We start from the raw sequence: 12,590 nt of genomic DNA on the forward strand, positions 1-12,590 counted from the left end.
GAACATGACGGTCTCGAACCCTGAACGACAACAAGCCCTTGCTACACAACAACACAGTACATGTGTTCCTTCCTCTTCTTCAAAAGCAAATGCTAATTGAACCTCAGTGAACCTTGTTAACGCGCTGCCCTGCAATTTAGAGTGTTCCAGGGAGGGAGGTTGCTTCGCATTTAGCGAAGCGCTAGAGCACGCTGCCTGGCCTATCACGCGCCTCTTAAGCCTATGTAAGATTGATTAGGAATCCAGCCATTGGCGGCTATGCTGATGCTTATGCCAATGTTCTCTATCTACCTCCATCTCTCTGCTGTCCCCGATTTAGCAGTTCTTGTGAAACATCACCAATTACTCAGCAGTGACTCATAGCAGCCATTAAGAGTAGACGGGGGTTGGTGGTAAGCCAGACGTCACACCAGCGAAGTGAAAAACACCACAGTGGCGTAGACCTTGTCTGCATCACAATGTTTTGTGGGAGAAGAAGAGGGAGGATTATGAGAACCAGGGTCCAGGGAACTTAAAGGGTCAGGTTGCTCTTTGGGAGTATTAAACATGACACTATGAAAATAAATGATGAGCGTGCACCGCAAAATAAGTAAACAAGTTTGCTTCAGAGATTTGGTAAACAGGAAGTAATTGTCTTAGATGTGCTGTTTTGAATGTTTGACCTCCACCTGAATTAAACAAGGGACCTGCATGACATGGCAACAATAGACACACATCTGCAATGAGAAGGAGCGAGAGAGACAGAGAAAGAAAGAGAGGAGGAGAGAGAGTGACTTACCGCGTGGGGGTCCTGGTTGTCACTAAGCTGGCCAAGCGTGGGGCTCTGGTGGCAGTGTTTAGGCTTCCTGGGTCTGGGGCCCTCGTGGTGGAGCCCTCCCTGGCTAGTCTGGTAGTCCCTCCAGACTCCTTCCTCACCTACGCTGACGCCACAGCTGACAGTTCTGCTAACGCTGCCGGCCGCTGGGATGTTCTCCTTGTTGATGTCTCCTTCCCTCAGAGACGAGGATCTGTTTTCAAATGGAGAGAAAGGAAAGAAGAGGAGGAATCAAACCGACTCTCTCCCTTTCTCTCTCTGTAACAAAGCGGCCTGGGTTACAAATGACAAGGTCATCGTACTTATACCTTGTACCCAGGCTAACGCCATGTTTAGAATGTGCACTAATTCTATTTACAGAGTACAGTGGACTTGTCTTATTGACGTTGTATGGGTGGGTGGCTGCACTAATGTAGCCCGCTAATCCATGTCTTCACTGCTTCTCCAGGCTCCATCAGGTCTCTATCAACAAAGATTAGCTGGGTAGCACAAGGACCCCAGACTCCATTATAACCCCAATGGACATGGGGCGAGGCCCCCACTAGAGGCGAGGCCATTGGAAGCATAGAGTTTGAATTACTAGAATTGACATCGGATCATAATAAGTCTCCCAGTGCACTGATATTGGTCAATCCAATGGTGGAAACTGCCATTGTTGATGCCTAGAACTCTGAGAATGTCACTCTGTTCGCAATAACTCACACACTCACAAAGGATGCCACATTGACCAAATATACCAATCAACAACAGTAAAGGCAGATCCTACACCAATTGGGTGAGACAAATGTCCTATGTAAGGATTCATTCTATGGTCCATACCTGCTCCTGTCCCGGTGTCTCTGAGCCTCTTCCTGCTCCCTCTGGTGCCGACGTCTCTGCCGTGCCGTCGGGGTTACCACGGGCGACGAGGAGCACCCGGCCCACTCGGAATCCTCCGTCGTACTTTGACCTCCTCCGCACATGTGCACATCGAAGAGATGCTGCTCCACTGCCGACCTGATGGTCCTCTCCAGAACACTAGAGAGAGAGATGGAGAGAGAAATAGAGGGAGAGAGGATGTTATTGAGAAATACGATATGCACCAGACAAAGCTTCTTCCGCAGCTGTCATTGAAACGACTGAAATAACTATGCTGCATGGTCACCACTATGTCCTCCTGGAACTGTTCATCGTAGTGAGTATATAATATAACTATGCTGCATGGTCCTCCCTATGTCCTCCTGGAACTGTTCATCATAGTGAGTATATAATATAACTATGCTGCATGGTCACCACTATGTCCTCCTGGAACTGTTCATCGTAGTGAGTATATAATATAACTATGCTGCATGGTCACCACTATGTCCTCCTGGAACTGTTCATCATAGTGAGTATATAATATAACTATGCTGCATGGTCACCACTATGTCCTCCTGGAACTGTTCATCATAGTGAGTATATAATATAACTATGCTGCATGGTCACCACTATGTCCTCCTGGAACTGTTCATCATAGTGAGTATATAATATAACTATGCTGCATGGTCACCACTATGTCCTCCTGGAACTGTTCATCATAGTGAGTATATAATATAACTATGCTGCATGGTCACCACTATGTCCTCCTGGAACTGTTCATCATAGTGAGTATATAATATAACTATGCTGCATGGTCACCACTATGTCCTCCTGGAACTGTTCATCATAGTGAGTATATAATATAACTATGCTGCATGGTCACCACTATGTCCTCCTGGAACTGTTCATCGTAGCGAGTATATAATATAACTATGCTGCATGGTCCTCCCTATGTCCTCCTGGAACTGTTCATCATAGTGAGTATATAATATAACTATGCTGCATGGTCACCACTATGTCCTCCTGGAACTGTTCACCGTAGTGAGTATATAATATAACTATGCTGCATGGTCACCACTATGTCCTCCTGGAACTGTTCATCATAGTGAGTATATAATATAACTATGCTGCATGGTCACCACTATGTCCTCCTGGAACTGTTCATCATAGTGAGTATATAATATAACTATGCTGCATGGTCACCACTATGTCCTCCTGGAACTGTTCATCATAGTGAGTATATAATATAACTATGCTGCATGGTCACCACTATGTCCTCCTGGAACTGTTCATCATAGTGAGTATATAATATAACTATGCTGCATGGTCACCACTATGTCCTCCTGGAACTGTTCATCATAGTGAGTATATAATATAACTATGCTGCATGGTCACCACTATGTCCTCCTGGAACTGTTCATCATAGTGAGTATATAATATAACTATGCTGCATGGTCACCACTATGTCCTCCTGGAACTGTTCATCATAGTGAGTATATAATATAACTATGCTGCATGGTCACCACTATGTCCTCCTGGAACTGTTCACTGTAGTGAGTATATAATATAACTATGCTGCATGGTCACCACTATGTCCTCCTGGAACTGTTCATCATAGTGAGTATATAATATAACTATGCTGCATGGTCACCACTATGTCCTCCTGGAACTGTTCATCGTAGCGAGTATATAATATAGAATGGCAGTGTACTCACTTAGTCAGGTCAGATCTACACCGGACAGATGAGAGGTGGTTGCTGTGGAGAGAGAGAAAGAAAATAGTGAAAGAGAGAGAGGAGAGAGAAAAAGAGTGAGAGAAAGAAAGAGAGGGAAAGAGGGCGAGAAAGAGAGAGAAGGGAGAGAAAGAGAGAAAGAAAGAGAAAGAAAAGAGTGAAAGAGAGAGAGAGAGAGAGAGAGAGAGAGAGGGAGAGAGAGGAGAGAAGAGAGAGGAGAGAGAGAAAGAGAAGAGAGAGAAAGAGAGAAAGAGAGAGAGAAATAAAGAGTGAGAAAGGAGAGAAAGAAAGAGTGAGAGAAAGAAAGAGAGAGAGCATGTTTTAAGACAGCAGAGAGACAGGTGGTCTGAACAGGCAGTCCTCACAGACCCCAAGGCTCTGTAGCTGACCACAGGCAGCCCTCACAGGCCCCAAGGCTCTGTAGCTGACCACAGGCAGCCAGGGTGTGTGTGTGTTATGTATGTACATGTGTCTGTGTGTGTGTGTGCGCGTGAGTGACAGCAGATTGCCAGCTCCTCTCTCATCTGACGTGTCTGTGTGTGTCAGTTTGTGTGGTGTGTGTGTGTTTGTGTGAGTGCGTCTGCTAGACCAGGTGATAGTGATATGGCCTACTACCACCTTCCCTTAAGGGATAGCATGCAGTGTCAGCACAGCTATTGAGGCCAGGCGTACATTTTTCAGTTCAACAAAAACATGAATATAGGTCGTTACTAATGGCCTTTGGCACCATACTCTAGATACATATCTTACTAAATATGAATATTACATCTTATTAATACAAATCTAGAATACACTCCTCAATCCATTTCAATGTCAATAGGAGGCTATTTGAGCTCCAACAGTACCAGGAAAGACCAGAAGAATTCACAGAAATACACATAAGCATGACTTCCTTCCTTCAGCTTGTGTGTGGGGGTACTGAGCACCCAACAATACACAATATTCTCCTTACATCTCATCCATCAGCATCAGTGTTGACAGTGATAGCGTGTGTGTGTGTGTGTGTGTGGGGCCAAGGTGAGGATGGACAAATGAGAGAGCTGATGGAGGAGAGATCAGAGTAATTATATGGGATTAAAACAGTGATTCTACATAGATGAAAAGTGTGTGTACGGTGTTAGTGTGTAAACAGAGCATAAAACAATGAACAGTCACATCAAACAAGAGATTAATTGAAGCCAAGCTTATCGCTTATCTGATTATCGCGAGGTAATTCTGATGACTTTTCAAAATGTGTACAATCAACACATTTTTTAGTCTGGCATGTTCTATTCTCGTTCAGTTCTAGCCAAAGGTTTTATTTTAAAACTGGGTTAACGGTAAATGTCGCTATGTCCCGAAAATAATTGACTAAAATGGATGACACTGTCAGTGTTGAAAAGCCAAATATACATCTGGTACCAAATGCTAGGGGTTAAAATAACTAACATGTATTAATGTGTCACCAAGATGTTATGGCCCATAATGTGTCACCAAGATGTTGGACACCGTAATATTTTGAAAGGTTAAAATTAATGAATCAAATGTATTTATAAAGCCCTTTTTACATGAGCAGATGTCACAAAGTGCTTGAACAACCAAAAATAACTTCATATGTCACGAGGTACTATGGGTCATTTTGACACCAAAATATACTGAACCAAAATATAAAACACAAAGTGTTAGTCCAATGTTTCACAAGCCGAAATAAAAGATCCCAGAAATCTCCCATATGCACAAAAAGTGTATTTCTCAAATGTTGTGCACAAATTTCTTTACATCCCTGTTAGTAAGCACTTATCCTTTGCCAAGATAATCCATCCACCTGACAGGTGTAGCATACCAAGAAGCTGATTAAACAGCATGATCATTACACAGGTGCACCTTGTGCTGGGGACAATAAAAGGCCACTCTAAAAAGTATTGTCACACAACACTGCAGATGTTTAAAATTTTGAGGGAGTGTGCAATTGGCATGCTGACTGCAGAAATGTCCAGCAGAGCTGTTGCCAGAGAATTGAATGTTAATTTCTCTTACATAAGCCGCGTCCTACGTTGTTTTAGCGTTTTAGAGAATTTGGCAATACGTCCAACCGGCCTCAAACACAGACCACGTGTAACCATGCCAGCCCAGGACCTCCACATCTGGCTTCTTCACCTGCGGGATCATCTGAGATCAGCCACCCGGACAGCTGATGAAACTGTGGGTTTGCACAACCAAATAATTTCTGCACAAACTATCAGAAACCGTCTCAGGGAAGCTCATGTGAGTGTTCGTCGTCCTAACCAGGGTCTTGACCTGACTGCAGTTCAGCATCTTAACTGACTTTAGTAAATGCTCACCTTCAATGGCTTAAACATGTTTAAGACAAGGGAAGGAACCTTAATGAATAAAGTTAAGGTCACCATTAGAGGGAGACATCATTTGGATATCCTAGTTACCTTGGGATGGGGTGAATCGTTAGGACTTAGTATTTATCAAACATATGGTAATAAGTACATAATAAGCATGTTATGACAGGTCTTTAATATTTAACCCTATTCATAATGCAAACGCTTCCAAGATGGACAATAAAGTTCTATTCTATTCTGTCTCCTGTTGTGTCTTTTGGACAGCGCCATATTTATCCTGCAACAAGGGCAGCAGTCGTTAGCCTGTTTACATGCAACCTAAACCTCCCAATGTGAAGTCTCTAGTCTAGTGTAACAACCAGGAGACTGGGAATGCCAACCCCATGCTAAGTAGCCTCTGTCCGGGCACAGCAGCGGGCAAAAGGGGGGCAAGTACCGGTAGGCTACCAATCCATTCCAGGATATGACATCACTGTCTGGAAAGGGACTATATGTACCACTGAGTTTAGCTATTAAAACCTTCCGCCCACTCTAGACACGTACATGTAACAAGTCTGGAATGAGGTGAGGCTTGGGGAGCGTCTCAAATGGCACCCTATTCCCTATTTAGTGCACTACTTTTGACCAGGACCCATAGGGCTCTGGTCCAAAGTAGTGCACTAGATAGGGAATAGGGTGCCATTTCGGATGCAGCTTGGTGTGCAATGAATATGCCCTGTGGGTCGTGAACTGTCAAACAGTCGGCCCCTGGCCATGACCTTCCCTTACCGCAAGAGGAGCACACACGGTTCTCTTGACTGTCAACAAAATAAGAGACTGTGACTCAGGATCCAGAACCTCCATCTTAAAACAGAGACAAGAGAGAGATCCAAATCCAGGACTGAGAGCATTATGATATCAAACACTTATTTCATGTTAGATAAGCAATGATTCATTTAGGTTCATTTAAAGTTTTTCCATCAGCCGGCAAGCCAACAACAAGAAGAAATAGAAATAGTAGCTATCATTATAACTAGGCCTTGGGTAGGTATCATTATAACTCAAAGCAAACCACAGGGTGGAATTGGAGTCAGATAATCAACATGGTTACAATCATTGGAGACCTATTTGTGCTCCAATACTGTAGTCATGGTGACAGACCAAAGCACCACAACAAATGTCCTACTGGGGATCTACTTCCATGGCAGAGCGCTCCATCGTGTCTTTATGGAGATGAACTGGTTAGACGGTGAGGCTATAAGGTTGCATCCCAAACTACACCCAATTCCCTTTATAGTGCCCTTGTCAAAAGTAGCGCACTATATAGGGAGTAGGGTGCCATTTGGGACGTTCCATGTTACTTTTACTCTAGCTAACAAGTGAGTGAGTGAGTGAGTGAGAACGCTATGCTAAACATGTTATAGGAGTGGGTCAGAGGCACTAGAAGTGCTAACAGTCCATTAAAAGCTGTAATATATAATTATCATTGAAAGCAAGTCTAAGAAGCGGTAGATGTTCTGTGCGCGCTATTTCTATGCTTCCCATGCTTAAGTTTAGTTTTTGAGTGTTTTACTTTTGGTTTTGTACATCAACTGAAAGTACAATATTTTGTACTGTATATTTTGTGGCAGGTAGCCTAGTGGTTAGAGCGTTGGACTAGTAACCCAAAGGTTGCAAGATCGAATCCCTGAGCTGACAAGGTAAAAATCTGTCGTTCTGCCCCTGAACAAGGCAGTTAACCCACTGTTCCTAGGCAGTCATTGAAAATAAGAATTTGTTCTTAACTGATTTGCCTAGTTAAATAAAGGTAAAATAAAAAATAAAAATATTTCACAGTGGTTTAGATGGTACAAAGATTGTACATGCTTGTTTTGTCCCAAACTGAAATTAAGCGAACTATTCGAATTTTAGCAACCAGGAAATGGCGGAGCGATTTCTGCATAGGGCACCTTTAAAGGAGTATTTGCAGTGTTATGTTTATAGTCTATGGGTCAGAGAGTGAATGTGATGTTCTAGAAGGAATGGGTGACCCATGTTAAGCTAACAGTCCAAGTGGTGGGTTACCAGGCAACAGGCATCTCCATGGAGCCACACATACAAACATTGACGCACACACACACACACACGTACACACTGACACACACATACATTGACACACACACACCACACACACACACGTGCGCTAGAAGGCAGTAAACGTAGAGGAAAAGCTCCCAGAGTCACTCTACAGGGGGCTTGAAACAGACCAAACATTAAATGAGAACCTACACCTCCAACTCGGTGTGTGCCCAACCTACAGGGATTCAAAAGGAAATGAACGTCCATTCAACTAATCCAGTATTACACCACAGTCACTTATTAGCCAGGATTTGATCACCATAGAAAGGAAACATGGTTGAAAGGTGAGCTCTGTTTCTGACTGGGAAAGGATTAAGCTATCCTGTGGTACCCACGGTGTGTATGTGACGGAGAACAAGTAGACGCTGGACTTACTTAGAAAGCATGACTCACTTAAGAATGTTGTGTGAGGAAGAGAGAGAATTACTGTGCAGGGTAGCACATAGGCAGTCTAGCACATAGGCAGGCTATCACAGGCTGTGCAGTGGTAAACATCAGTCACTGTGGTAATGTTTCTCCTCTGTAGTGTCAAGGTCTTTGGCATCAGGGGTGGACTGGGACCAGAAATCGTCCCTAGCATTTCTAACACACCGGCCCTTATTTTTTACTTGATACCCCCATACCGGCCCATTTTTATCCTCGAGGCCTCCACACTAGGCTTGGGCGATATACCGTTTATACCGTATACCGGAGTATTTGGAAATACTGGCTGTGCTATACCACTGGAAGAAACCTAAGATGTGTCAAATAAATTATATCCAGCTCAGGGCTCCAGCTATGCATTTGGTTTGCTAACTTGCTAGATGTCAAGATCAAGCTTCTTGGTTACAGCAGAGCCATTCAATCCCCTCCTGGGTCAAGATCCCTGTTGCCTAAATTGTTTTGTGCGTACCCAGTATGGTACAGAAAAGGTATGAAAATCTGGATACTGCCCAAACCTACCCAACACCAGCCCATTTGTCCCTTAAGGGCCCCGACAGGCCCACTGGGCTAAAAATGGACCAGCCCATCTGGCATTTGCCCGTAATGCCAGATGGCCAGTCCACCCCTGTTTGGCATCCTTCATCATCATATACATTATGGCCTCTGAGCCATCACCATCGATGAGCAAAATCATTGTGAAAATATCAGATGTATGCTACTGGTCACGGTCTTGAACACATAACTAGGTATATGTGAAGGATGAAACCTGTTTAGGGTACATTTCAAAGGAGAAAAGGCCGAATGAGGGTCTGTGTCAAGGCTTATGAACTTAATATAGAGTTCAGCAGGTACACTCAATGTGCCTCAAAGTACCTGGTGAAGGCGGTAAAGTTGACATGACTAGAGTTTACAGTATCAGCCAAACAGGAAGTTAACAGGAAGTGATGCCATAAAATGTCATGGGGGGTGCCTGAGTGGAGGGTGACTCATAGATCAGGTGTCAGAGCAGAATGATCCGGTTCAACCAGAAATTCCACTAAGAACCTTGTTCGTCTGATCTCACTGTATGGCAAGGTGTCAAAACTAGAACGATCCGGTTCCATTAAGAACCATGTTGGTCTGATGTCACTGTATGACAGGGTGTCAAAGCAGTTCATGATGGGTATATGTTTTGGTGAATATTTCCATCAAGTGGAGGTGTGACAATTGAGTGGATTGTCAAACTATGTTGGGAATCTGGTTCTGCACTATAGATGTAGTAATATGAAATGTTCTGTTATATGATATATTTGTGAAGCTATGTACCTATTTCTTCAGATACTTTGTTAATACAGTGATGGATCAATATCCAGATCTATGAAACAATGGGATGTACTGTATGACAGATGATCTCATTTGAGATGTTAAATTGTACAATTTCAGGAGTACAGTGTGTAGGCCCGTTGGAGAGGTCAATATCCAGAATGACCAGCACGATAACAATAAACGAAAAGGTGTCAGTCTCAACCTCAGGGTTGACAGAGGTCCCTTTCTTCTCACTACTATACAAATCAGGGAAATGTTTTGGTTTTTACAGCTTTACGGGAAGTCTTGCTGGACCAGAGACCACGTGCTCACACTGCCACCATCATAACAACGACAGCTTGCATGTGCACAGCATGCCCCCTCCCTCCCCTCCTCTTTCTGGTGGGCCTATTGTTTCCTATGTTAATGCATTGAGATGGCATGAAATGCAGCGGATAGGCCCCATGACCCCACATCTCCATAATAACATCCTGTCGACCTCTTTTCTCAGGACAAAAACAAGACCAGGACCTACCTTATGTAGAAAGGAGATATGGGTCTGCTGTCTTCCTCTTGGGAGCTGAAATGCAAAAACAAAAACACAAAAAAAAACAGTTAGGTTAGCCACTGTGGGGTGAGAGTGATGCAATATTACATATGAAGCACACTTTTTTTTTTCTCCCATTCTCTGCACCTCAGTGGTGTTTTTAGGGGACAGAATGTCCTTTTGTCTCTGGAACAATAGCCACCTAATGCTCCAGTCAGTTCAGTACGTTTTGTTAAAGCTTGTCTCTGGGAATTATTAAAGTGACAGTTGAAGGGCCGTGTGTGCCCTCCTCTGGTATAGCTCTGGCGGGGCCTGGGCCAATAGTTACACATGACAGAAATGATGCAACAAGAACGGGAACTTCTTAATGTGGAGATTGCTTAACATGTCCATATCCTGAAAAATACGTTAACCTGCCGAGGGCCTTACTACCCTAAACATCACGTAGCCTACAGAAGCATGTGTGTGATTAACATGGTGTATAAAATTGCTGCAAAAAGCCCTAAATATTGCCACGGAAAGGGTTACATAGCCTTCATAAGAAAGCCAAACCTCAATCACCAGTGCCATTTTCTCATAACCATGGGGTACAGTACATGAAAGTTGGCAATTGTGCCAATAAACAGCTAATACTGTCTAATCATGGGTTGTAAATAGGGTTAGACACTTTTGAAATTAAACAATAGACTCACTAATACACACAAGACTGAATTGTGGTTAAATGGGCCATGGAGAAAATATTTGGACTCTGTGTTTTTGGGTACGTGCAGTAGCTCCAGTAGTCTAACGGTAAGGAGGGTGTGAGTATGTCACCGTCTAGGGCTGAGAGGGGAGAACATACCACTGGTTTAGCTGCCCGGGGTGTAAAGGCCGAACACCGTACCAAGTTCAAAACAGAGGATTTAGGTTTCAGTTTGTCGGGAACCGAAATGGGCCGAAGTTCATTCAACTTCAAAAGCTTACCATATCACATGATCTGGCCTCTATCTTGAAGAATTCTGAATGAGTGTGTGTATGTGAGATTTTTTTCTTCCCTTACCTCCTCTAATACAACCTACGTACATAGTCTATGAAATCCCCCTTCCGGATCAAGGTACCAAGAGCACCTCACAACAGCATTTCACAATTTGTACGTATTGCTAGTGGAAGCCAGCCGAGAAATGTTTCCCTATACTTAGGCCGTGTTAAACAGTCTGGCAAGCGTATTAAAATAATGTGTGCTGTCACGAATTGTTGCAAACGGAAATCCTGCTTACCCACTACCTTACTTAAGGAATAACAAGTGGCTCTGTTGAGGAGACTTAATCCTCGCAGAGGTGACGGAAAACTAGCAAACAACTTGGCCAGGCTGGCAACTCTCCACCATTTTGTAGACAAAATAAATCTTTATTTCATTCAACTCAACACATTTTTACCATAGTGCCCTATTGACCAGGTTGTTTAAATAATGGTTTCTCAATACCCTATACCAGTATAAGGACAATTTGTTTGACACTACCATTTTCACATTTGACCCATTGGTCATATTCAAAGTCACAGAATTAATTTCAGGTTCATAGCCTTGCATTATTATATGGATGTGACTACTAGCCTGGAATCTAAACTTTGGTTGAAACTGAGCCATATTCCATTTGGGTTCCAGTCCAGGTGACTCCATGTCCAAAAGGAGGATCTTACTGGAGTATACGTTCTCCTGATTGGAGGTCAGTGTTCCAGCCCTCCTCCCCTGCGCCCGCCAGGCCTCTTCCACACTACTTTATTAAGGACGATAAACCATAGCCTGCTTCATGGTCCATTCTTAGAATGTTTGGAGAATAGAACCTGCAGTGTACCAAACCTAAAAAGCTTGGACCGGTTACCTACTTGAGCCCCTATTGGTGTACACTCTCATAACCCAAGTTACAGACGGTACATTCCACCATAGACCAAGGTGTTAAGGGAATGCTACCATAAACCCATCACGCTTCAGAGATTACAATTTTTTTTGCCAAAGGGGCAATGGGGGAACATGCTGGAACTCTGGAGAGAAAAGTACCCAATTGTGAATGAGCAATATGGTTTGTAGGCAGCTTTCCTTCTCAACCAGTAAACCAGTTTTCAATGCATTTCTAGCATAATTATAGAGTAATGAAAGGGAACAGCTGGTGAGAGCACAGTGATATGCTCATATGATCATCCAGATTCATTATGTTGAGAGGTACCAATGACCTTGACCTGTAGTTGTACTGTGGTTGACCAGTGTCAGCGCTTCACGTTGACATTATGGCCATAAGCCAGGTCAACGGGGTTAAATCACCATGGCAGCAGGAACATGGCGACTTCCTCTTACTAAGCTACACTGAACAAAAATATAAAACGCAACATGCAACAATTTCAACGATTTTACGGAGTTACAGTTCATATAAGGAAATCAGTTCATTGAAATAAATTAGGCCATTACTATGTTGGTCACAGATACCTTTAAAAAAAGGTTGGGGCGTGGATCAGAAAACCAGTCAGTATCTGGTGTGACCACCATTTGCCTC

At 43.4% G+C, this 12,590-nt stretch overlaps 1 protein-coding gene across 7 annotated transcripts in view; it reads right to left on the minus strand.

Annotated features, from left to right (window-relative positions):
- The window catches only part of LOC110498641 (protein FAM13A), a 78,277-nt gene that overhangs the window by 22,939 nt on the left and 42,748 nt on the right, over nucleotides 1-12,590 (minus strand). For all 7 annotated transcript variants that reach the window (XM_036954217.1, XM_036954215.1, XM_036954216.1 and 4 more), the window contains 4 exons: nucleotides 10,054-10,098; nucleotides 3,367-3,408; nucleotides 1,634-1,831; nucleotides 779-1,007 (listed from right to left, as the gene is read on the minus strand). In XM_036954217.1, the coding sequence (XP_036810112.1) occupies nucleotides 779-1,007; nucleotides 1,634-1,831; nucleotides 3,367-3,408; nucleotides 10,054-10,098 (514 nt within the window). The remainder of the gene's footprint in view (nucleotides 1-778; nucleotides 1,008-1,633; nucleotides 1,832-3,366; nucleotides 3,409-10,053; nucleotides 10,099-12,590) is intronic.

Source organism: Oncorhynchus mykiss, chromosome 19 (assembly GCF_013265735.2).
Source record: "Oncorhynchus mykiss isolate Arlee chromosome 19, USDA_OmykA_1.1, whole genome shotgun sequence".
Lineage (NCBI taxonomy): Eukaryota > Metazoa > Chordata > Actinopteri > Salmoniformes > Salmonidae > Oncorhynchus > Oncorhynchus mykiss.